The sequence below is a fragment of the Mobula hypostoma genome, chromosome 22, assembly GCF_963921235.1.
Source record: "Mobula hypostoma chromosome 22, sMobHyp1.1, whole genome shotgun sequence".
Classification (NCBI taxonomy): Eukaryota; Metazoa; Chordata; class Chondrichthyes; order Myliobatiformes; family Myliobatidae; genus Mobula; species Mobula hypostoma.
The window spans coordinates 53,607,882-53,635,321 of record NC_086118.1 but is presented as its reverse complement, the minus strand read 5'-3'; the positions used below and the strand labels follow the sequence as shown (position 1 = coordinate 53,635,321).

At 39.1% G+C, this 27,440-nt stretch overlaps 1 protein-coding gene across 3 annotated transcripts in view; it reads right to left on the bottom strand.

Annotated features, from left to right (window-relative positions):
• The window catches only part of psmd12 (proteasome 26S subunit, non-ATPase 12), a 39,137-nt gene that overhangs the window by 7,404 nt on the left and 4,293 nt on the right, over positions 1-27,440 (bottom strand). Inside the window, exons 2-10 of one of the 3 annotated variants that reach the window (XM_063030614.1) lie at positions 27,329-27,421; positions 26,102-26,173; positions 20,377-20,436; positions 18,148-18,276; positions 17,514-17,621; positions 15,012-15,116; positions 13,358-13,507; positions 11,669-11,803; positions 795-907 (exon numbers count right to left, since the gene is read on the bottom strand). In XM_063030614.1, the coding sequence (XP_062886684.1) occupies positions 795-907; positions 11,669-11,803; positions 13,358-13,507; positions 15,012-15,116; positions 17,514-17,621; positions 18,148-18,276; positions 20,377-20,436; positions 26,102-26,116 (815 nt within the window). In that variant the 5' untranslated portion in view covers positions 26,117-26,173; positions 27,329-27,421. The remainder of the gene's footprint in view (positions 1-794; positions 908-11,668; positions 11,804-13,357; positions 13,508-15,011; positions 15,117-17,513; positions 17,622-18,147; positions 18,277-20,376; positions 20,437-26,101; positions 26,174-27,328; positions 27,422-27,440) is intronic. The other 2 variants (XM_063030616.1, XM_063030613.1) reach the window with 2 other exon arrangements.

Here is a 27,440-nt window from a genome sequence, read left to right as displayed (position 1 = left end):
ACTTTCAACCAGGGAAAAAGACTCTGGCTGACCACTCAATCTATGCTTCTTATCATCTTATACACTTCCATCAAGTCATCTCTCATCCTTCTCTCCAAAGAGAAAAGCCTTAGCTCATTCAACTTCACCTCATAAGATTTGCTTTCTAATCCAAGCATCATACTGGTAAATCTCCTCTGGACCCTCTCTAAAGCTTTCACATCCTTCCAATAATGATGAAATCAGAACTGAACACAATAATCCAACTGTAATCTAACCAGAGTTTTATAGAGCTGCATCATTACCTCACAGTTCTGAAAATCAATATTCTAACTAATGAAGGCCAACACACCGTATGTCTTCTTAACCACCCAATCAACCTGTGTTGCAACTCTGAGGGACCTATGGACATGGAATCCAAGATCCCTCTATTCCTCCACATTGCCTAGAATCGTGTCATTAAACTCTGTTTTCTATCTTCAAATTTGACCTTTGAAAGTCAATAACTTCAGTTTTTCCAGGTTGAACTCCATCTGTCTGTTGAGCTCTGTATCATATCAACATCCCATTGTAACCTATAACAATCTGGTCATATGTGCAGTTGCTGTGAGTGGGATCGAGTTGTTCTCAAACTGGCTGTATCCCCAGCACTGGCAGCATTTCAAAGTAATTCACTGATTCTGAATATTTTGCAACATCTGAGGATGCAAAATATTCAAGCTTCTTCCTTCACTGAGCTGCTTGTTTAAGATTTTTGAACCTTTTCAGTTACATCAACAAGTGAACAAAAACAATGGTTTTCTACTTTACCCTACCTGTACTTTGGAATCTCTTCAAGCCTTTTGTCAAGGCTGATTCTGTGGACGAGATCAGATTGTTCATTGTCATAAGGAGCCAGGATAACGTAGAGAACTACACTCTTCAGAGCCTTTAAAATTTAAAAAGGTCAGTAAAATTAGGGAATTTAAAAGAAATCCCCACAAGATGTACATCACTTAAATTATGATCAGAGTTCAAGTCTGGCGCTGTGTGTTATTCTAGTATAACAAATAATTATAGCAATTGTAAAATATTGAATGCTCAAATTAATTATAAAGTATCCAAATTTATTGCATAACAGCTGTCAAATAAAACTGTTTTGAAAAATGAAGTACATTGATTCAAAGAACATGAAGATAAGCAGATATTCACTTCTATAGTAATACATTATTTTCTACTTCACATTCCCTCACTTATATCTTTTAATAGCCTGGAAATTTATGCAACACCATGGCCAGATCCCCAATGAAAAGTACAATGTTATTTCAATGAGACAGAAAATTAATTTACTCAAGAAGATGTCATACTTTTATTAAAGAAACAGAATAACTCTACCATGGTCAGCTCTCATAAATATTAGATTTTATGAAAGCCAATGCACTGATTTCCCAATTGACTTATTTGTTTGTTTATTCTAATTGACAGTAGCAGCTTGGGACAGTCTGAGCAAAGTTTATTTCATTCAGCATTACAATTATAATGAATCTTTCTAAAATTTTGTGTGTCACAATATTTTTTTGTCTTTTTCTCTCCCTCCATACCCTAATTTTTTTTTTTTGCATCCTGCTTGGACAGGCAGATGGATTGGGAAGGTTTAGAACATTATGGTCCAAATGCTGACAAATGGGACAAGTTTGAATGGGGTACCTTGGTCAGCATGGACGACTTTCCATGCTGTATGACTCTAAGCATAGTTTAATTTCTCTCCTTTTGGTTGCCACACGGGGTGGTGTGGCAGTTAATGCGATGCTATTACAGCTCGGGCATTCCTGAGTTCAGAGTTCAATTCCGGCGCTGTGTGTTAAGGCCTTTGCATGTTCTCTCTATGAACGGTACGGATTTCCTCTGAGTGCTCCGGTTTTCTCACATAGTCCAAAGACATACCAGTTAGTAGGTTAATTGTCCTGTGTTAATTAGGGTGGGTTGGAGGGTGGTGCAGTTCATTGGGCCGGAAGGGCCTCTTCTGTGCTCTACATAAATAAACTGCAATGCATTTTTTGTCAAGAACCAAATGCAAGCATGTATTTCTTTTTAGGAGAGACATAGCTGAGAAAACAATATTCACAATATTTTTTCAGATTTTTAAAAGTACAGAGTGTCAATGCTTACTTGCCGGTTGATAAGATGAATTTTTGCAGTTTTGGATTATAGCTGTCTCTAGATAGTTTAAGCGTGATCAACTACATAGTGAAATTATTAAATTGTTCATTTTTTGCTGCCAGCAAGGAAAGAGAATCATAAAAATGTTATGGCCCAGGAGGCCACTCAGCCCATCAAATCTGGATTGCTATTCCTCAGTTTGTCCCAACAATCCTGCAATTTTTGTTTTAAAGTTAAAAAAAGTATTCAATTCCCTTTTGGAAGCTGCAATTGAACTTCATGCACTACAGGTAAACTGTATTGCGCATATCGACCACTTAATGATAAATAGCTGTCACGCTCGGTTCTTTTGTCACCTCTTCATCAATGGAAACAACAACTCACTATTAATCCTATTTAAACTGCCCAGACAGTGTGCCCTATCAAATCTTCTCTCAATTTCCTCTGGCTTAACCTTGTTGGTGGAATTTATGATCTTCGAAACTGCATTTGTACCTTCTTGAAAGGCTTCAAATCTTTCCTAAAGTCTATTGACAAAACACTGCGGTTGCAGACTACCCATCTTTCAGAAATATTCAGTGTAATCTCATTTTCATACTCTACACCCTTGTTTATGAAAGGTCAACAAACGTATTTTTAAAACCACTTCTCAACTTGCACTTACATCTTCAGTGGTTAATTCAGATATACACCGAGTGGCCACTTTATTAGGTACAGAAAGTACCTAATAAAGTGGCCACTGAGTGTACTTTGTATGTTCATGGTTTTCTGTTTCTGTAGCCCAACCACTTCAAGGTTTGACGTGTTGTGCATTCAAATGTTTGTCTGCACACCACTGTTGTAAATTCATAGTTATTTGACTTGATCATCTTCCTGTCAGCTTGAACCAGCTTGGCCACTCTCCTCTGGCATCTTACAAACAAGACACTTTTGTCCACAGAACTGACGCTCATTCTCTGTAAACTCCAGAGACTATATGTGAAAATCCCAGGAGTTCATGAGTTTCTGAGCTAATCAAATCATCCAGTCTGGCGCCAACAATCATTCTACTACTGTCAAAGTCACTTAGATCACATTTCTTCTCTATTCTGATGTTTGGATTGAACAACTGAACCTCTTGACTATGTCTGAATGTTTTTATACAATAAGCTTCTAACACACGAACGGCTGATTATATATTTGCATTAATAAGCAGGTGTACCTAATAAAGTGGCCACTGAGTGTACATCCAGGGTCATCAGAGAAATGAATCCATGAACATTGCCTTGCTATTCCTTTTTTTTTGCTTTAATGGCTATAAATTTCAAAAGTAGATAAATAATATCTTTGCACTATACTACTGCTACAAAACAAACTTCAGTCATCTCAGTCAGTGACAATAAATTGATCTTGTTCTTACATTCCTTCTGGATACTGTAAAATTTGTCACTTTGCAAAATTAACACTTTACCTTTATTCCATTTTTAAGCTGAGGAGTTGTGCTTCAATATCAACAACTGGCTATGTGATACCAATCTGTAAAGCCTAGAATACACTCAGGAAAGTTCTAACTCAGCAACTAAACATCAATAAATCCTGTGAGCTTTTACAGAATTATAACAGCATGTGGAGTTGGGATTATGTTTAAAATATTTACTTCTTTAAATTGCGGATAGAAAGGGAAATAAAAGATTTAAAATATTTTCCACAATGAAAAATTGAGGACAGCAAATTAAAATATTTAAGTGACAGTTACATAATTACTTATTTTAACAGTCGACATTACAGGCCAAGACACTCATCAGAACTGTCCTGAAACATCAACTTGCATAAACGCTGCCTGACCTCCTGAGTTCCTCCAACATTGTGTATTGCTCTGGATTTCCAGAATCTGCAGACACTCTACCTCAGGTCTTGCTGTGTTGTTGGATAGTCATGGAGCTGTGTTAACTTTTGTATACAGTAGTGTAAGGGGTTTCTTCTTTAATGTTACTGCGTATATTAATTAAAATGGCTTCTTTGTTATGTTAAATGCTGAAAAAGTTCTCTCGCTAGCCGTTTGCTTGGGTTGTATTATTGATAACCGAGCAAATGAACCAATGGGTGTCCATGTTATTCTTTCTTGGGGTGATATGCTGTCTCATATGGCCGGGAAAGGGGGGTTTTGGCGGGGAGTTGGAGGAGAGACCGGGAGGACGACGGTCGTGCTGGGAGTGCTCCAGTCGATCGCTTTGGGCAGTCCTGAGCTGCAAGTCGGGGGGGGGGGGGCGGGTCAGAGTGGATCGCAGGGGGAAGAAAGAAGGTCCCGAGCTCCAACTGTGAGCATGAAGAAATTGATAAGTCTGGCGTCTTTTTTTTTTCATTCCCTTTTGTATTGTACCTCTATTAATCTCATAGTCCTATTAAGATTTATAAAGTGTAATTTGTAAAACGTACATTGTGTGCTGGCTGATGATTCATGTTTGAAGCCGAATCAGGTGGCATTTGCACAGCAACTGACGTAACCGGGAGACAAGTTTGGGCGGCAGATGGGATTTCCCCTAGATAAATACGAGCCAATATAGCTGAGCATTACAGTACCATACCAATAGAAGTCTTTAAATAGAAGGATCATTGGTATACTGGGCCAATACAGGACACTGCTCAGTCAATATGCTCAAACAGATACAGTGGCATGCAAAAGTTTGGGCACCCCTGGTCAAAGTTTCTGTTACTGTGAATAACTAAGCGAGTAAAAGATGATCTGATTTCCAAAAGGCATAAAGTTAAAGATGACACGTTTCTTTAATATTTTTAAACAAGATTACTTTTTTATTTCCATCTTTTAGTTTCAAAATAACCAAAAAGGAAAAGGGCCCAAAGCAAAAGTTTGGGCACCCTGCATGGTCAGTACTTAGTAACACCCCTTTGACAAGTATCACAGCTTGTAAATGCCTTCCATAGCCAGCTAAGAGTCTTTCAATTCTTGTTTGGGGGATTTTTGCCCATTCTTCCTTGCAAAATCTCTGTGAGATTCTTGGGCCGTCTTGCATGCACTGCTCTTTTGAGGTCTATCCACAGATTTTCGATGATGTTTTAGGTCGGGGGACTGTGAGGGCCATGGCAAAACCTTCAGCTTGCGTCTCTTGAGGTAGTCCATTGTGGATTTTGAGGTCTGTTTAGGATCATTACCCTGTTGTAGAAGCCATCCTCTTTTCACCTTCAGCATTTTTTCTGACAGACGTTGTGATGTTTGCTTCCAGAATTTGCTTGTACTTAATTGATTTCATTCTCCCTCTACCAGTGAAATGTTCCCCATGCCACTGGCTGCAACACAAGCCCAAAGCATGATTGATCCACCCCCGTGCTTAACAGTTGGAGAGGTGTTCTTTTCATGAAATTCTGCACCCTTTTTTCTCCAAACATAACTTTGCTCATTGTGGCCAAAAACTTCTATCTTAACTTCATTAGTTTGTTTCCAAAATGCATCAGGCTTGTTTAGATGTTACCTTGCAAACTTCTGCGCTGAATTTTGTGGTGAGGACGCAGGAAAGGTTTTCTTCTGATGACTCCCATGAAGTTCATATTTGTGTAGGTGTCGCTGCACAGTAGAACAGTGCACCACCACTCCAGAGTGTGCTAAATCTTCCTGAAGGTCTTTTGCAGTCAAACGGGGGTTTTGATTTGCCTTCCTAGCAATCCTATGATCAGTTCTCTCAGGAAGTTTTCTTGGTCTTCCAGAACTCAACTTGACCTCCACCGTTCCTGTTAACTGCCATCTCTTAATTACATTACGAACTGAGGAAACGGCTACCTGAAAACGCTTTGCTATCTTCTCCTGTTTTGTGGGCATCATTTATTTTAATTTTCAGAGTGCTAGGCAGCTGCTTAGAGAAGCCCACGGTTGCTGATTGTTGGGACAAGGTTTGAGGAGTCAGGGTATGTATAAAGCTTCGAAATTTACATCACCAGGCCTTTCCTAACGAAGACTGTGAACAAGCCATAGCCCCAACAAGCTAATTAAGGTCTGAGACCTTGGTAAAAGTTATCTGAGAGCTCAAATCTCTTGGGGTGCCCAAACTTTTGCATGGTGCTCCTTTCCTTTTTTTCACTCTAAAATTGTACAAAACTAAAATAATACACTAATCTTGCTTAAAATGTTGAAAAGAATGTTTCTTCTTTAACTTTATGACTTTTGGAGATCAGGTCATCTTCTACTCAATTATTCACAGTAACAGAAATTTTGACCAGGGGTGCCCAAACTTTTGCCTGCCACTGCATGTGATGACTGGATACTGCTAACAATTTCCAACTATTGCCACAAGTCCCTGCGTGTATAACATTAGTTAAAACTGAGAAATGCAAGTATAATTTTCACATTTAGCGAGCACAGTACTGTAACAGTTGGTGTAATGTTATTGCAGCGTCTGTGACACTGTTCAATAACACTGCTGTCTGCGAGGAGTTTGTACACTCTCCCTGTGCGCGCCAAGGTTTAAAAAGAGAAATTTTCAACAGTTCTTGTTTCAGTCGAAGCAAGCAGCTGAGAAGGAGTGAAGAAATCGGGTAGAAAAAGTCGTTTTTTTTTTAAAAACACTGCTCAGGGAGAAGGGTCTGCACTGCGCAGGCGCGTGACGTAGCGCGCCAAGGTTTAAAAAGCAGACCACCATATACAGCGGCCATCGTCGGAGTGGACTGAGTCAGAGTGGGACGGCTTTGGCTCAAACAGGCAGAGGCCAGGGTAGGTTCCGGTATGTTTTCTGTTCAGATTGTTTAGTGCAGTGAGAATGCCAGGCAGGATGTTGGAATGCTCCTCTTGCAGGATGTGGGAAGTCAGGGAGCCCTCCGGTGACCCTGACAACGACACCTGCAAGTGGTGCATCCAGCTGCAGCTCCTAACAAATCGCATTAGGGAACTGGAGCAGGAGCAGGAGCTGGATGACCTGCGGATCATTCGGGAGAATGAGGAGATTATAGATCGTAGCTACAGGGAGGTAGTTACGCCAAAGGAGCAGAGGACAGGAAATTGGGTCACTGTCAGGTGAGGGAAGAGGAAGGGGCAGGCAGAGCAGGGTTCCCCTGTGGCCATTCACCTCAACAACAAGTATACCGCATTGGATACTGTTGGGGGGGATGACTTACCTAGGACTAGCTGCAGCAGCCAGATCTCTTGCACTGAGTCTGGTTCTGCAGTGCAGAAGGGTGGGGGGAGAAACAGGAGAGCGGTAGTGATAGGGGACTCGATAGTTAGAGGTGCAGATAGAAGGTTCTGTGGTCATGACAGAGAATCCAGGATAGTTTGTTGCCTCCCAGGTGCCAGGGTCAAGGATGTCTCTGATCCATTGCATGACATTCTGAAGTGGGAGGGTGACCAGCCAGATGTCGTGGTGCACATCGGTACCAATGACATAGCAAGGAAGAGTGAAGAGGTCCTGGACAGTGAGTATAGAGAGCTTGGTAGGAAGTTGAAAAGCAGGACCTCCAGGGTGGTAATCTCAGGATTGCTACCTGTGCTAGGTGCCAGTGAGGGTAGGAATAGGATGCTCTGGAGGAGGAACAAGTGGCTGAAGAACTGGTGTAGGGGGCAGGGTTTCAGATTTCAGGATCATTGGGACCTCTTCTGGGGCAGGTGGGACCTGTAAAAGAGAGACAGGTTACACTTGAACCACAGGGAGACCAATATCCTTTCAGGGAGGTTTGTTAGTGCTATTGGGGAGGCTTTAAACTAGATTTGCAGGGGATGGGAACCAGAGTGCCAGAGCTGACAGTGTGGCTGGGGTGAAAATAAATGATGTTGAAAGTTTAAGCAAATCCGCTGATAGAAAGGTTGTGAGTGGTGGTAAAAATCTTCTGAGGTGTATATATTTCAATGCTAGGAGTATTGCAGGGAAGGCGGATGAGTTGAGGGCGTGGATTGACACGTGGAATTATGATGTTGTAGCAATTAGTGAAACTTGGCTACAGGAGGGGCAGGACTGGCAGCTTAATATTCCAGGGTTCCGATGTTTCAGATGTGATCGAGGCAGAGGAATGAAAGGTGGGGAGTAGCATTGCTTGTTAGGGAAAATATTACAGCAGTGCTTAGGCAGGACAGATTAGAGGGCTTGTCTACTGAGTCCTTATGGGTGGAGCTGAGAAACAGGAAAGGTATGGCCACATTTGTGGGATTGTATTACAGACCACCCAATAGTCAATGAGACTTGGAAGAGCAAATCTGCAGAGAGATAGTAGGCAACTGCAGGAAACATAAAGTTGTGGTGGTAGGGGATTTTAATTTTCCATACATTGATTGGGACTCCCATACTGTTAGGGGTCTAGATGGATTAGAGTTTGTAAAATGTGTTCAGGAAAGTTTTCTAAATCAGTACATAGAGAGACCAACTAGAGGGGATGCAATATTGGATCTCCTGTTACGTAACGAATTAGGGCAAGTGACAGAAGTCTGTGAAGGGGAGCACTTTGGTTCCAGTGATCATAACACCATTAGTTTCAATTTGATCATGGACAAGGATAGATCTGGTCCTAGGGTTGAGGTTCTGAACTGGAAGAAGGCCAAATTTGAAGAAATGAGAAAGGATCTAAAAAGCGTGGATTGGGACAGGTTGTTCTCTGGCAAAGATGTGATTGGTAGGTGGGAAGCCTTCAAAGGGGAAATTTTGAGAGTGCAGAGTTTGTATGTTCCTGTCAGGATTAAAGGCAAATTGAATAGGAATAAGGAACCTTGGTTCTCAAGGGATATTGCAACTCTGATAAAGAAGAAGAGGGAGTTGTATGAAATGTATAGGAAACAGGGGGTAAATCAGGTGCTAGAGGAGTATAAGAAGTGCAAGAAAATACTTAAGAAAGAAATCAGGAGGGCTAAAAGAAGACATGAGGTTGCCTTGGCAGTCAAAGTGAAGGATAATCCAAAGAGCTTTTACAAGTATATTAAGAGCAAAAGGATTGTAAGGGATAAAATTGGTCCTCTTGAAGATCAGAGTGGTCGGCTTTGTGTGGAACCAAAGGAAATGGGGGAGATCTTAAACAGGTTTTTTGCGTCTGTATTTACTAAGGAAGCCGGCATGAAATCTATGGAATTGAGGGAATCAAGTAGTGAGACCATGGAAACTGTACAGATTGAAAAGGAGGAGGTGCTTGCTTTCTTCAGGAAAATTAAAGTGGATAAATCCCCAGGACCTGACAGAGTGTTCCCTTGGACCTTGAAGGAGACTAGTGTTGAAATTGCAGGGGCCCTGGCAGCAATATTTAAAATGTTGCTGTCTACGGGTGAAGTGCCGGAGGATTGGAGAGTGGCTCATGTTGTTCTGTTGTTTAAAAATGGATCGAAAAGTAATCCAGGAAATTATAGGCCGGTGAGTTTAACGTCAGTAGTAGGTAAGTTATTGGAGGGAGTACTAACAGACAGAATCTACAAGCATTTGGATAGACAGAGGCTTATTAGGGAGAGTCAACATGGCTTTGTGCGTGGTAGGTCATGTTTGACCAATCTGTTGGAGTTTTTCAAGGAGGTTACCAAGAAAGTGGATGAAGGGAAGGCAGTGGATATTGTCTACATGGACTTCAGTAAGGCCTTTGACAAGGTCCCGCATGGGAGGTTAGTTAGGAAAATTCAGTCGCTAGGTATACATGGAGAGGTGGTAAATTGGATTAGACATTGGCTCGATGGAAGAAGCCAGAGAGTGGTGGTAGAGAATTGCTTCCCTGAGTGGAGGCCTGTGACTAGTGGTGTGCCACAGGGATCAGTGCTGGGTCCATTGTTATTTGTCATCTATATCAATGATCTGGGTGATAATGTGGTAAACTGGATCAGCAAGTTTGCTGATGATACAAAGATTGGAGGTGTAGTAGACAGTGAGGAAGGTTTTCAGAGCCTGCAGAGGGACTTGGACCAGCTGGAAAAATGGGCTGAAAAATGGCAGATGGAGTTTAATACTGACAAGTGTGAGGTATTACATGTTGGAAGGACAAACCAATGTGGAACATACAGGGTTAATGGTAAGGCACTGAGGAGTGCAGTGGAACAGAGGGATCTGGGAATACAGATACAAAATTCCCTAAAAGTGTCGTCACAGGTAGATACGGTCGTAAAGAGAGCTTTTGGTACATTGGCCTTTATTAATCGAAGTATTGAGTATAAGAGCTGGAATGTTATGATGAGGTTGTATAAGGCATTGGTGAGGCCGAATCTGGAGTATTGTGTTCAGTTTTGGTCACCAAATTACAGGAAGGATATAAATAAGGTTGAAAGAGTGCAGAGAAGGTTTACAAGGATGTTGCCAGGACTTGAGAAACTCAGTTACAAAGAAAGGTCGAATAGGTTAGGACTTTATTCCCTGGAGCATAGAAGAATGAGGGGAGATTTGATAGAGGTATATAAAATTATGATGGGTATAGATAGAGTGAATGCAAGCAGGCTTTTTCCACTGAGGCAAGGGGAGAAAAAAACCAGAGGACATGGGTTAAGGGTGAGGTGGGAAAAGTTTAAAGGGAACATTAGGGGGGGCTCCTTCACACAGAGAGTGGTGGGAGTATGGAATGAGCTGCCAGACGAGGTGGTAAATGCGGGTTCTTTTTTAACATTTAAGAATAAATTGGACAGATACATGGATGGGAGGTATATGGAGGGATATGGTCCGTGTGCAGGTCAGTGGAACTAGGCAGAAAATGGTTCGGCACAGCCAAGAAGGGCCAAAGGGCCTGTTTCTGTGCTGTAGTTTCTATGGTTCTATGGTGACTTTATGGGCTTCCTCCAAGTGCTTTGATTTCCTTCGTTCCAAAGATGTACGGGTTAGTTGGCTAATTGGTCACATGGGTGTAATTATGGTCTTAATTGGGCAGTGCAGGATCATTGGGCTGGAACAGCCTGTTACCATGCTGTCTCGCTAAATAAAATAAAAATTTCTTCATGACGTAGAAAGCTATTTGGCCCATTACGTCTTTGCCAGCTAATAAAGGAATTCCATTCCTCCACCAACCTTTTCACTGTAACACATTCTCCTACATACCAGGGGACAATTCAGAGTAGCCAATTAACCCACCTGCCCACATTTGCATGCTGGCGGAAACTGGAGTACCCATGATGTCACAAGGAGGACATGCAAACTCCAGATAGCACCAAATGTCAGGATTGACAGAGGCTGCAGTTTCACTAGCTGCACCAACATACTGCCTGATACAATCGTAGCATCCTAGAGCGACACCACATACAAAGAGGGTCTCTGGTGTACTGAATTCATGCCGACCATTAAGCACTCATTTACACTGATTCGCCCCACATGCTCATCACCCACCCCCAGAATCCAGCACTCAACTGCACGTTCTGGACAAAGCAACTATCATAGTCTGCAAGTTTGCTTGAGATGCAATTCTGAAATAGCATTCTTGAATAGACAGCAAAAGATTTAACATTTTGCATTTCAAAAATCTCATGTGGTCCTCTAAACAAGTCATATTTTGCCTTAGTAGTTGTAACGCACAAGAATATCAGGAATCAATTAAAGTAAGGAAATTGCAAGAACTAATACAAAGATTGCAGCATTCATACTCCCAACTGAATTTCAGTCTTTCTTCATAATCTAAAGTAGCCCTTTACCTGTTGCCATTTTGTACTATCAGCTTCGATACAAGGTGTATCATAGATGGCACGATAGTGTTTGCATATGGACAAATAGGATCCTTCATGCTGGTCAACTTGAATCATTAGGTTGTAGTATTTTAATTTCAAGTCCTGTAAGAAATGCAAACTGGATCAACTGCAGACCAATTTAGTTAAAAAATGGACATGTGTGTTATGTACTAATAATTGCTTAGTCAGATGAAGATTAAGTCCACCATGAAAACACACAAAGTATTTTAACATTATGATGAGTACTACAAAAAATATCAACACCAAATATTAGTTTTTGATGAAAAAATATTGACCTAAAACATACACAATTTCATTCCAGTTGCTGCCCGAATTGCAAAGTATTTTCAACAGTTTCTCTTTCCACTTAACCACTCAGACATCATGAGCATGCAGCAATTTGTCTTTCTCAATCCTTACTATTGGGCAGCATCTGGTAATAAGTATGTGGCAAATTTCCAGCTTAACAACTCCACAGTTGGAAATGGAGCAGATATACGATCCCTGCAGCCTGCCCTGCATTCACTCTTTGGTTGGATCTGTATGATCTTCATGTTCGTTGTACAGGGATTTATCTTCTTTTAGTTGTGGACATATTCCCAGGAATCAATACAGTGAATCTCTGCTACGCTACCTTTATACATAAATATTCTTCCTTATACAAGGAAGCCTAAGTGTGACTTCACCATACCACTGCCCATAGCAAAACTCTTACTCATGTACCCCATTGCCTTCGGAATTGAAGGGCAACATTCCATTTGTCTGACTAATTACTTGTTGAACTTGCATTCTAATTTTGAGCACACTCACATCTCACTGAATAATCATCTCTCATAGTTCAGGCCATTTAAACCATATTCTGCTGTTATATTTTTCCTACCAAAGATGATAACCCCATGCATTTTTATGTTGCACTTTCTCTATCTTTGCTCATTTACTTAAATTATCTTTATTATTTTGTAGACTGTGTCACCATCAGAAAATAGCTCCCCCCTATCTTTATACTGTGAGGAAACTAGAATGGATCTGACACAGAGCCTTCCTCTATGCCTTCAAATAGATCTTCATGAACTAAGGATCCAGGAATTACCCTGACGCATACCAAAAGTTCAAACTTGTCAAACTGAAGATTACCTGCTTATTCCCAGTTTTAACCAATCATCTCTCTCAAGCCCACCAGTCCTCCTTTATGCAGTATTCTTTTATGCAACGGTTTATAGATGAGCATATAATCCAAAACCCAAGTCTGCGAATGCAATAACCAAACTGATTTGCAAAACAAATTACTCAAATTAGTCCCGACTACTTTTTAAATCACTGATGTTTTTGCCCTTAAATATTTACGAATATATTCAAAGAAACAGTATTTATTGGCAATGTAGTATCAACTAATGAAGACACATATGACTCAGCAAATGGATGTTCAAGTGGCAAACAAATTCATTTACTCAGAAAAGTCTGCTTAAAGAGTGGGGGAAAGAGAAACCACAGCAATTTTGCCAACAAAATGCAATGGAGAGTAACTACAAATAAATTATCCAAAATCAATCTCAGTCACTGACAGTCATGCAGTCAACAAACTTAATCCACAAGGATGTTATTTACTCTTTCCTGGCAGGTTCTAATGTCATCAACCTGAAAAGAATTTGAATCTACCTCAGTATTTTCCCCCTGGAAGAACTTAGTGTTTATTTTTTTGCTGATGATCTGAGTTCGGATGTAATCCTTTACAGCTAAGCAGAGTCTCATTTGTTCCAAGATAAACTCAACCTTCTCCTTCTTCTCCATTGAACCGTATGTTTCAACCTGTTGGTTTAAGAAAACAGCAATTTAAAATAACAAAGTCTAATAAATTGTTATGGTAGTTGAATTGTTTTTCAAAACCATCCATTTGAACTAAGGTTTGTGCTTTAGCATTTCCCATTTACTGAGATTTGGACATTGCAACCAAGGTTGATATTTCTCACCCATTTCAAGAGCACACAAAAATGGATCTGGGATACCGTGGAGGCCAGATTGGATATGCACATTGGTGAACAAAGCAATCCAATAGTCTTCCAGTCAGCATGACTAATAATCATTTTTTGCTCCAATTCCAGATTACTAAATTGCTGTTGTTGAGACATTTGAACTCTGGCCTCAGGATTACGAGCTCAAAAGCAAAAGTCAGGACCATTAGACCAATACTTTAATTGCCGCATCATCACCATATCTGCTGTTGAAACTGCATTACGTATTTGTGAAAACCAGAATATTCTGAACAGATTAGAAAGATCATAAAAAGTTAATCAAGCATAGCATAAGAATTAGGAGCAGTTACAGAACATATGTCATTAGTTGGTCAAGGAGGTGGTGGATTCAAACACAAAGCACTATGCTTAAGAGGCACTTAGACAGTTAAATAGACAAGGCACAGAAGGAGACACAAGAGTCTCCAGTCCTGAAACATGGTCTCCAACTCAAACGTCCACAATTCCTTTACCCCTCATAGTTGGTACTTGTCCCAAGTTCCTCCAGTAGAATGCATGTTGCTCCTAAGGCACGGAGGATATAGTCTTACACTTAAAATTCTGTAATCTATACCAGGCCTTTAACTTTGAGGTGCCTGCATTTTAATTTGGTCTCTTCAATTATCAAATTTAAACACCCTTGCATTCATCCACCATGACCTCAAGTTCATAATTCTAACCTTGAACCTTTTAGTTTTTACTTTGTTTTCCTCTAACTGAACCCTCGCCTCCATAACCATGATATATTTTTTGAGTCCAACTTTCATTTGATAACACTCCTGTTAAGAGCCTCAGGATATTTATCCTATATTAACGATACTCTTTAAAAAAAAGTTGTTGTTATTTCTAAACCTAATTAGTGAAATTGAAAGCTCAACTTCTGAAGTTGATTGTTGTACAAGCTAATACTAAGATAACTTTATCGTTGAGGTAAAGAAGAAAAAAAAACATTTAGTCCATCCAGTCCATGCCAAACTATTATTCTGCCTAGTCTTATAAACCTGCACTTGAACCATAGCACCCCACATTCCTCCCATCCATATGCTTATCGAAACTTAGCTCTACTTTGCTTGTGGCCTTTCAAGTATAAAATTGAACCCAATTATCTTGAAATTATAACACAAAACAAAAAGATTTATTCAAGATTTTCATGGTTTCTCTCTTTAGGCAGCATTCAATACAAATTTAAATGATCTATTTTGCTTGACAGGAACTCACAAAAGATCACAATTATTTTGAGAAAACCTTGTTCATCATGATAGCGTGCATGTTTTACTTGCTTAGATATCATTGACATTCACCTGAAGTTCCTGCAAAATGGCAGCAGCTTCTTTTGGTTCTCCAGCTTCCTCCTTTATCGTGGCCAAGTGTTTGGTTAACCGAGCACGCTCAATTTCTACATAAATCTGAAAGAAACAATTAATAACAATAATATTATCCAGGTTTCGATTCACAATTATTTTTGCTTGATTATTTAAATAACTTTTTCAGAACGTACAGAAACAAAGCAAGGTGGTAATCAGTTTACTTTATTGAAATGAAAGCACAAATGACCTATGACATACATCAAGACAGCTAATGCACTATGAGATGAAAGTTAATTGACTATGGCTTAATTCACAATTTTTGGTGGTATTACTAGCATAACTGTACCAAAAAGTGTAAAGTAACGGCCATAAAGCATTTTTAGAATAAACATGATACATGCTAGCATGATTCCTCAACCCATAGCTATTGATGAAGTTTAGCTTGCTATGAATCAACAGCTAAATGAAGCCTTCTTATAAGTTCTTATACAATTTTTTTACAACAAAATATATAACGTGTTAAATCTAAAAATCCTACACCATCAGAACTTTATTTTGCCTTAACCAGGCAACCCCTTCCCCAATAGTAGACTCCCCTCATTCTTCTAAACTCAAGTGAATACAAATCTAGCTTCACCAACCTCACCTTATAAAGACAACCTGCCCATTCTGAAGAATAGAACTTGAAAAATTTGACAGTTTTGGGACTTCTAGCATGTATTGGACTAGCAGATTGTCCAGACTATTAGATGTTATTTCAAATACCCCAACACATTTGAAATTTACCATTTCTTTAAAAAAGTCAGAACATTTGATGACAAGTTTTCCAGTTAACCTACTAAGTTAAAAGAGAGCATGGGAACTAGGGCCTCAAGTGAGCAGGAGGAGTAGTCAGCCAGAAGCCAATTCATTGGGATTTACAAATCATCAAATAGCAGATTTTTGTTGTGTAACTGTACTAGCCTTGCAAACTTTCTCTGAACTACTTCCGATCCATTTATTCCTTCTTTAAACATGAAGATCAACACTATAAACCAGATGTGGCTTCACCAATGGCTTATATCAGTGGTCCCCAACCACCGGGCTGCGAGCATGTGCTACCATGCCACGAGGAAACGATATGATTTGGTGATATGAACCAATATGAGTCAACTGCACCTTTCCTCATTCCATCACGCCCACTGTTGAACTTGAACGCACGCGAGGTCTGCAAGAATATTGTCAATATTAAACCCGTCCGCGGTGCGCAAAAGGTTGGGGACTCCTGGCTTATATCATTGAAGCATAAGATCCTTACTGTTATATTTAATTCCACTTGCAATAAACAATAGCATTCTGTTGGCTTTCCTATTGATTTGCTGTCGCTACTCCATCTGTCTTCAGTGAATGATGTATGGGGGTGACCACATCCTTCTCTCACCATAGAACTCCACAATCTCTCACCATGTGAAATACATGCTCATTTTGTTTCTTACTTTGCTTACCAAAATGGACAATTTCACATCTCAGATCATACCCGATTTGCCAGATCTTGACTGATCCACTCATTTATACACCTTTGGTTGTTTGCGCAAACAGGCATCTCACTGTATGTTTTGATGTGCATGTGATATATAAACTTGAATCCCTTTAGAGCTTTCTTATGTTCTCTTTACAGCTTAGTTTTTTAAAAAAACTATCTCTGGATCATCAGAAAATTCAGCAGCCATAGATAGCTTCAGTGATTTCAAGCACGTCATTTATAACAATTGTAAAATGTTGAGTCCCAAGTGTGAACCTCAATGGCACACCACACATTACACCTCGCCAAGCAGAAAAGTATCAACTGTATGTTTGTATGTATTAACAGAAATATACTCTTGTTCCATTTTTGCATATGACCAATGAACACATTCGTACTGATGCATTACAGAGAAACAAGTGATGTATGACTTAAGTTAATAAAAAACACGTAGTGTCCATTTCAAGTTAGTTAGCCTATCTTCTACCCACTCCAAGCTGTTACCTCCTACAGTTAGCTATTTCCCCCGACAATAATCTTTGATGTGACAGTTTATCAAATGCTTCCTTGAACTTTTGGTATATTGACTGGTTCCAGTACCTACACACAGCACAGACTAATTATCAAAAAATCTATAAATTTTTCAAACATGATTGTTGCTTTTGCCTAATTTCCTTGGATTTTTCTAATTGTTCTCTTATTGCACTTTAATGACAACTTTTTTCATTTTTCTCATTAAAAACAATGACTTTCCTGCTTTCTGTCTCCCTCATATTTTTAAATACGAGTTACATTTGCTATTTTCTAATCCAAGAAAATATAGGCAACTATGTAAAGTTAAAACCAATCAATCAACTATCTAATGAGAAATTTTTAAGACGGAATTGTAATCCATCTCCAAGGTTATGTTTTAAAAAAACTATATCTTTTCATGCTCGGCAGTATTGTAGGTATTACAAGAAGGGCGCTTTTGGAAATAGGTGGAACATACTAACCTTTCCAGCTGTGATAGTACGCAAAGTGTCAATTAATCTCAGTTTGATTGGCAGGTCAGTAATCTGACTGACGTATGTGCAGCACTCCTGAACCATTTTTGTTACTGCCTGCATAATAAAACAAAGAAACAGTGATGCTTTTACCAACAATGGCTGCAACTTAAATTGGTAATCTACTAATATCCTCCCAACAGACAAGTGCGCTTCAGATCACAGGCAGAAAGAACAGAATCTATAAATTGAATACATAACACAAGTTTTAATTCTATCACTTGAGATCGTAATTGCAAACAAGCAAAACATCCTTTTGCCATTTCAATGTTCACCAGCATCAAACCTGCTCTATGTGATAACACTCTCAGTCACATATAAAAATGTAGAAAAAATCAGCATAGACAGGATTTCTTTTTTACTTTTGCTAAAAGCACTGATTTTACTCCTTCATTTTTTGTTGCATGAAAAGAAAAGCTCATAAAATTTATATGCCGATATTTGCCAACTAAATACCAATGTTGAACAATTTAACATGACGTCCATACTTCTGATAATAGATCACCTGGCAGGCATTTTTCTGAGAAGTTTAAATACAGAAAACAATTTTAGTCACCTGTTCTGTACAATCTGAGAACTTTACCTGTTTTAACTGACTTCTCCTTTTAGACAAAAGTACAATATTTTCATTGAGTGCGTCCCAGTCTTTTGCATCGTAACACATTTTCACTATTGCAACAAGGATTCTTGATGTGGAAGCCATATCAGAGGCCTAGAATTTATAACAGAAAAATAAAATCATGACCCAGTAACAATCTTTTTATAACTGTGAAAAAAAATCAGCCGAATGTACTTAAACTTTTCAATTTCCAAAATTAATAAATGAAACTGTGGTTTGGCGTAATTAAGAATAGTGGGGAGTCTAGGATCAGAGGGCACAATCTCAGAGCACAAGGATGTCCCTTTAGAACAGAGACGGAATCTGTGGAATTCATTATTACAGATGGCTGTGGAGGCCAAGTCACTGGGAATATTTAAGGCAGGGTATGATAGGTTCTTGATTATTCAGGGCATCAAAAGTTACAGGGAGAAGGCAGGAGAATGGGGTCAAGAGGGAAAATAAATCAGACATGATCAAATGGCAGGGCTGTCTTGATGGGCTGAATGGTCTACTGCTGCTCCTATGCTTTATGTCATCTATATTAATGGATGATATTCATACATTGGTTGACACACATTGTTGGTCAAACGGCCCACACTGTGCAGTACTGCTCTACATTCTGTGACAACATGGTTAACGCGAATTGGGACATCATGTTTCAAAAGCACAAGCCATTTGTGAGATCACAACAGTAGTATTGTGTGCAGAAAAGATTCGCAAGGATGTTACTGGGACAGGAGAGCTTGAGTTATGGAGAGGCTGAATTGGACTGGCAGAGCCTCCCCGCACACCGCCCGCCCCCCCCCCCCCGCCCCGGAGTGTAGAAGCAGAGTCATGACTTTATAAAGGTATACAAGGTCATGACAGGGATAAATAAGTACTGCCCCCAGGGTAGTCGAGTCTAAAACTAAAGGACATAGATTTAAGGTCAGAGGGGAAGATTTGAATGGCATGTAAGGGCTGACTTTTTCCACTAAGAGGGCAGTGGGTACATGGAACTTTCAGCTATAGGAAGCTGTAGAGGCAGGTACAATTACAATATTTAAAAGGTATTTGCTGAAGTATATAAATAGAAAAGGTTTAGGGGGATTAAGCCAAATGCAGGCAAATGGGACTAGCTCAGATGTACGTCTTAAGTCAGCACGGGCATGTATAACTCCATGCTGTATAATTCTTATGACTCAATCAACAACATTCTGAAGAAACTGCAGAACTAAGAGAAGGAGGCCAAACAACTCCCTCCTGACAGCTCTTCATTACATTGAGAAAATTTGCTATCACTGCAAAATCTGCAAACTGAGTTTTTTTTTTATTTTCAGAGCAAACGATAGATACCCTAAAAGGTAGTTTAAAAATCAACTTCTATATAGTTGATGCAGAGGGAACTCTAACTTGGATTCTTCGACTAATAAAATTAAAGTTGTAAACATTTTAATTTTGCTATTTTCTAGTGATTAAGAAAAAGAGACACCCATAATCAAATGTTTCAAAACATAATGACTCCTGTAGCTCACTTTTTTAAGTTTCACAAACCACAGTGAGATAGATGGTGCCAAATAAGGTGATTTAATGATGTTGACTGAAGTGTAAATGCACCATATGGACTCAATTTTTTCTTCTTCTAATGGTGCCTTGGGATCTTTTACATTTTCCTGAAAAACACCTCTTGGCTAATAATGCATCTGCGTGTTAGCACCAAAAGTCATATTCCATTCACTTAACACCTAACACAAGTTAAATGTGCATAGCAAATTGTATTTAATGATATGAGTAGCATTCAAGTCTTTGGAGTACGATTGAACCCCATGGTCTTCTGATTCAGATGAGATTATGCCAACAATGAGAATCTGAACAGATGCTTTACCTTCGCTTGCCATTTGAGGTTGAGGGACAGACTTATGGAGAAAAACACTGCAACATTTGCCAAACAAATCTAGGATTACAAAGTAGGACCCTTGGATGGTGCTTAAATTATTTTAGTGGACAATACTGTGATCCCTCCAAATACTTTCTGGTTAAATTGATGCAGAATGTACTCCATTTATTTCATACTTTCTTGATTCATACTGAAACAAGCAATTTAGGCACAGTTATGTTTTGGAATGGTTCAACTTTGGGGAAGCAATATTGGAATGAACATAGTTTACTTCTCTAAATGTCTTAGTTTAAGTGGGTTCCAATTTCACACAAAGTGAAAAAATTTGCACTTACTGTTCGAGTCTGCTTTTCCAATGATAGAAGATTATCAATAGCTTCCTGCAGTCTTCCATCCTAAATTACAATGCATTGGTTATTCAGCAACGTTATACAAATTTTAGCAGAAGTCTATAAAAACACAGCTTTTCTTCCTATTCCAAAATCAGTTCTCTTTGCAAAGTACATTTCGATATTTACTTCACAACTCAACAACATCTCCCTCCTTTCCACAACCCTAAGCAATTCTCTACTCGAATGTTATTCAAGAAATTTAAGTATGGTTGCATGGTGGACAGCAGGACAGCACAGTATCAGTTAATGTAATGTTACAACAGCGCCAACTGTAAGATCACGTTTCAATTCTCACCACTGTCTGTTTCAGGGGTGGCCAACCTTTTACATTTCATGCGTCAATTTTTTCACGCACGAGTTCTATATTAACATATTTTTACAAGAATTGAATGGGGGTACAAGAGTTGTATGGTGCATCTGAACTCGTGAGTGAAAAAACTGGTGCATGGCATGTAAAAGGTTGGCCACTCCTGGTCTATTTGGAGTTTGTGTGTTCTCTCTGTTATCATGTAGGTTTTCTCTGGGTGATTCCATTTCCAGTCATGTTCCAAAGACATACAGTTATGGCCAATGGGTTGTTGTGTTCTCTCTGTTATCATGTAGGTTTTCTCTGGGTGATTCCATTTCCAGTCATGTTCCAAAGACATACAGTTATGGCCAATGGGTTGTTGGCGTCAGAAGCATGGCAACACTGGTGGGGTTGAGAGACTGCCCTTGCTGATTTGACGCTAACAACCCATGAAGCATTTTGAGGATTAGGCAACATTATAAATGTAGTAGTTTATATCTTCCAAGTTCATCCAAAGGAGGTAAATAATAAAACAATGTAACTAAGTTAAATTCTGCACTTGACGTTCTTTGGCTCAGCTTGGTAAATACAAACATCAGCAGTGCAAGATACGGCTAAATGGCAGTCAAGAATGGAGCAAAAATTATACAGAAAAATGTACAAGTATAGAAGTGAAGTGCAATAGAACTAAAGAGTCTACAATTGTCAAGTCAAACTCAGGCCCGGTGTTTAAAATGAAACAATGCTAAAAATAAACATCAGCTGGTCAAGTAGCATCTGTGGAGGCAAAAGGGGCAATTCAGGTTGAGACAAAGGGATCAGAAAAACTTGTCAGTATGAAGCTGTACAAAGAAAGGTACGGTCAAAGTTGGCAGATGGAACCGGGTGGGGAGGTGCGGACAGAGACTGGTAGATGATGATGGAGCTGGATGATGAGGGGATGGAACAACGCTGGTGCTCAGCGGGGAGAAGGAACAAAAGGAGAAGAAAACTGTGTGGACAGGTGAGTGTGCCTTTGTAGAAAACAATGGAATAACTTGAAATTCAATATTTATTTTATGGGGTTGTAAGCTCTGAAAGCAGAACACAAAATGTTGTTCTTATAGTTTGTGTTTGTTCTCTCCATGGCAATGGAGAGGCTGAGCACAAACAGGTCAGTGAGGGAATGGAAAGAAGAGTTAAGATTATACGCAACTGGAAACTCGAGATGGCCATTGTGGAACACAGATGCTCAGCAAAACAGTTACCCAGTCCACACTTGGTTTCACCACTGCAGAAGAGGCCTCAATGTGAGCACTGAATGCAGTAGACCAGGTTGGAAGAGATGAAGTGAACCTTACCTCGAGGTTATATTATAAGTTTGGATTCAACTATTATTTAATCTATTATAATCCAGACGGAAGATCTTCCCATTATAGGGTCACACTGCAGGGAAAGTGTAATTAGTGGTGAAATTGCATTGGAGCTACTCGAAATACTGGAGACTGAGTGCTGGATGCATAGATGGAAAGGCTGGTGGTGAAAGGCGAGGACCAAAGGAACCCTTCTGTTGTTCTGCTGGGTTGGGGGTTGGGGTGTGGAATGTAGGAATTGGAGGAAATAAGTCCCAGAGCATCATCAAGTATCGCAGAAGGAAAGCCATGCTTCCGGAAGGACAGTGCAATTTCAGAAGCTCCAATGCAGAAGGTCTCACCTTGAGAACAGACGTGGCAGAGATGGAGAAGTTGAGTAAAAGGGATGGCGTGCTTACAGGAGGCAGGGTGGGACAAGGAACAGTTGAGGTCACTGTGGCAATTGCTGTATTTACTGAAGTTGCCAGTAACAGTTCTAATCCTGAGATGGAGACAGAGAGATCCAGAAAAGGTAGACAAGTGGCAGATATCATCCAGGTGAATTTGAAGGCAAGGTTGAAGCTATTGCTGAAACTGATGGATTTGATGAGCTCTGTAGAAGAAAGTGCAAGAGACAGCACTAATACACTCATTGATGTACCAGAGAAAGAACTGGAAGTGGGGCTGGGGCATTATGAAGTTGGAAGCAATCTAATATGATGAGATCCCAGGATAAGGTAACCTGGTATTAGTCAGATCATGGTCCAGAGGGAGGTACAAGCAGGTATCAGAAAGTTGTTGTCTGGCTTCTTTACAATACACACTGGGAAACAAGGTAACATAATACCTACTTATGCTCAATGTTTAAGAGTACATAGTGCATAAAAGACACCATGTACAGTACTGGGCAAAAGTCTTAGACAGATATAAAGTGAAGATGCATTCCAAAATAATAAAAAGTTTCTATTAAAAAAATACTATGAAGAGCTGAAAACAGTACAAAACTAAACATCAATATTTGGTGTAACCACCTCTTGCCTTTAAAACTGCATCAATTCTCTTAGGTACACTGTTATGAAGTTTTATGAGAAAATCGGCTGGAAGCTTTTTCCCAACATCTTGGATAACTTGCCACAATTCTCATGCAGGCTTTCTTGCTTCTGTCTCTCCAGGTAATCACAGAGAGACTCAATGTTATTGAGACCAGGGCTCTGTGGAGGCCATACCACCTCTTGCAGAACTCCTTGTTCTTCTTTTCGTGAAAGTACTTCTTTATGACCTTGGCTGTGTGTTTCGGGTCATTGCCCTGCTGCAGAATGAAGCTGGGACAGATCAGACACCTCCCTGATGGTACTGCATGATGGATGAAAACTTGCTTGCACTTCTCAGCATTGAAGATTCCATTAATTCTGGCCAGATCACCAACTCCATTTACAGAAATGCAACCCCAGACCTGCAGGGAACTTCTGCATGCTTCACTGTTGGCTGCAGCCACTCCTCCACGTGGCACTCTCCAGTTGTTCTCTGGATAAACTGGATAAATTTCAAATTTTGACTCGTCAGTCCAGAGCACTTGCTTCCATTGTTCAGCAACCCAGTCCTTGTGTTTTTGTGCTTGGCCAGTCTCTTGGCATTGTTTCCACTTCGGAGGAACAGGGGGAGCAACTCTTCCATGAAGACCACTTCTGACAAGACTTCTCCAGACTATAGAGCGGTTCCGGCGGTTTCTGTGACTTCAGAGGTGATTGCAGTGCTGGACTTCTTCTGATTTAAAAGAGATGTCAGTTTTATGCATCTCTTGTCTGCTGTATTTAGTCTCTGTGGCTGACCAGTGTTTCTGGTTCTCAACCTTGCCCGTTTCTTTGTGCTTCTTCAGGAGAGCTTAGATAGCACACCCTGAAAATCCTGACTACCGCAAAATTTCTGCTTGAGGGAGACTTTGCTGATGCAGGATGACCACCTCGTGCCTTGTTGCTATGTACACTCTTGCCATAGTGTAAGAATTGATCATTTCAAGGTTAAACACCCACATCTACCATACCCAACTTTTTAGTTTGGTTGTCCTTTGTCCACTTTGATTCTTTCTACACCTGTTTCTGTTTCAGTTAATCAATTTAATTCATTCAACTCATTATGTCATTGATTATTAGCATCCTGTTTGTTATCTTTGTTTAATCATGCACTGGGCTACATACCAACAAAGTAATCAAGTTTTGATTTGACAAGAGTTCTATTACTTAATATGTTACTTTCTCTGTAACATTTAATATTTTGAAAAATGAATGTTTAGAAAACTAAAATTTACTCTTTTCTACTGACACACTATCGCAGAAGACCAAAAATAAACATTTAAAACAAAATATATATAAAACATCTTGAGTGTCTTAGACTTTTGCACAGTACCAGTTTCTCAATTCTTAAGATCAATCAGTTGAATGGACATTTTTGTGGTAAGGAAATACAAATTAATATGAAAATAGATGAATAATGAAAATAATAAACTATGAAAATACATGGTGAATTACTTAAAACAAGCAATGAGTGTGCTAACATTTGAGGAACAACTGGATGCCTTCCTCAAAATTTATAGGAAAAAAATGCTGTTATAAATAACTACATTGATGTTGCTTAAATGTATCTTAAATTTGTAAGAAACAGCTTGCAAACTTGGCACATTCACCATGTTTAAAATAGCTAACTTGATCAGAATATTACAACTATGTTCTGCTGGAACATCATAACTTTGATATTGTTCTCAACCGCACTTAGTGATTTGTTTTGAACAACCCACTGAAAATTAAAGTTTTCCATTTACACAAAAGCATTGTCTGTTAACATTTTGAATGAATTTTAGAATGTGCAGTTGGTTTTATTCAGAATTTTGCTGATCCGATCTCTCAAGAATTAAATTGTATGGACATGAGGGGTATGAATAAAGCTCACACACTGAACATCCTCTCACCATCTGCTGTCAGTAATAGAAATATTTCTGTGGTAAGTGAAACATTTAATGCTTTTAATGATTTTCTTTTGCTGTCGGTGCTCTACTTGTTCTCCCCTTCTTCTAAGCTTCTACATCCTCTTCATACAGTTTTGACCAGTGAATTTCAAAGTGGGGGCCTCTGCTTATTGAGTGTCAGTTTTATCTTCAATTACATTCTGTACCAGCAGATGTCCTGCAGCATTTTTTATGCTTACATCTGCCTGTGCTTAATAACAATGAAAATTACTTCTAGCTTTAGCTTATGTTTTGGGCATCAATTATGTAGGTTTGAGGGAACTTCATCGTTCTTATCCAGGTAAGAAATTAAAATCTACACTTGACTAGTTTATTCTCAGTGTTTTGAATCGAAGACCACAACCTGCTTTCATTTCTTTTTATGCTGGGATGTCTGAAGTATTCTTTGACTCTATACAAACTTACCCATTAGTCAAGGTGTTCTAATGCAAGTGTTAGGTAAAAAGATGGTATTTTAATTGCATCCAAAATAACCCTAAACTAAGTCACAATGGGCACAAGGCAGACAGCATAAACCTGGGCATCAAATAACATCAACAATTAAATTATTTTCTTGCTTCACTACATTGCAAATGCTGTTCCACCCCAATGAAATACTGTCAAGATTTGCTATAATTATCTCTAAAGTTTAAAGACTTCACTCTTCCCAATGTCTTTTTCCAGATTCAGTGAATTTAATTATATTTCATCCAAGTCTTTGATTTGATAAGAACTTAAACAAAATCAAGAATGCTAAAATAAATTATCCTGTGAATTAATTTTATCTTTCTAAAAAAATGCTGTTAAATTTTTTTTAAATGACTCAGGTTGAATTACAATTGATTTCAATATTCATTGCTCAACTATGATTGGGAAATTGAAATCATCTTTCTAAATTAAATTACAAACGTTCAATATGTATTATTCGTCACCATTTAGTTTTAGATGAACAGATAATTTGAATATTTTAGTTCAATTAAATGACAAAAAAAAACTTCCTTCAAAAAAAGAGGTTAATCTGGAACTTTGGCAATGCAGCATGTCAACTACCTTTCTAGAACACATTCAACGGTGAAAATTGTGTTCTCTCTCGTCATGTGGGGTTCATCAAAATACTGATACCTAAACAACATAAAATAAGGTATTAAGGCAGATAACCAAAGTCTGGTGAGAGGCAGTGTTTAAAGACTATATTAAAAGAGAGGTAATTTCCCCCATCTCCACCCAGGTCCTTTGAGGCTAAAAGCACAGGTGCAAACAGTAAAGTAATTGTATTTAAGAACAATCAAATGGATATAACTCAGTTGTACTTAAAAACCAGCCCAAGTGCCTCAATATTTAAATTTACTGGAGTTTATGCCAAATATCCATAAATAGAATAACATAATTTTATTTAGAAGTTGCTTTAAAAGTTTAGTCCTCCAAGACCTTATTGTGGTTTGGAGGCTTGTGGGCCTCAATGATTTGGAGAGCTATGTTGGCTGGAGTTAGTTTTATGCTTTGGCTTTTGGCCGGGTCACCAATGCCCAACAGGTCAAAGGGTAGAGGCCTGACTAAAAGTGGCCCACAGGTCCTCCCAGTTCGGGGGTTCATTTCAGGGCTAACAACCATGACTAGTAAAACAAAACCGTTACAGAAACAGCAATGAAAATCCTTCTACATCCGAGTGCGATGGTTTTCCTGAGTCTCCACCTGGGATTTACATGGCTGGCGGTTGTGAATTACCAGCATGATGAAGGAAGCCCTGAACACCACCAGAGATGGAGGATTTTCAGCAGCAAAACAGGCAGTAAGTAAATGTTTAGTAGAATTCTGCACATAAGAAAGATAACTGTCATTTTATAAAGACCATAGCTTTAACAAAACATAAACCATAGGAATAAAACAGGGATCAATTTCTATATTAAAATTCAGCCCTGTTATTTAGACTGGGCAGTTTTTAAGTCAGGTTTTGAAGCTACAAACCAAGACATAAGATTTCAAACCTTATTTGATTGGAAATTTTGAAAATTAGGATAAGCTTGATTGAAGTAAGTGGACACGTAGTCAAAACTGTTTTGCATCGATGGAAGTATACTATGTGTTGAGGAGTAATTTAAAAATAAAACTGTCCAGTCTTCTCCAGCTGGAGGTTCACAATGAAAATGGGTGGTAGCATGTCATTAGTAAGTTCACATTAAAAATATGAAATCCATATCCCCATGAATTAATATAAATTCAAAATGATTTTTCCTACAGTGTAGTCTGCTCATTCTCGGAGTGAAAAGTCATCTTTACCTTTCAAAATGTTACCATCTTATTGGTGCATAATATTTCAGCTTTTGGGGGTGAGGAGTTTGGAAGCTGCTTGTTATGTTCCTAAAGGCTGAGCTAGAGGAATTAAAAATAG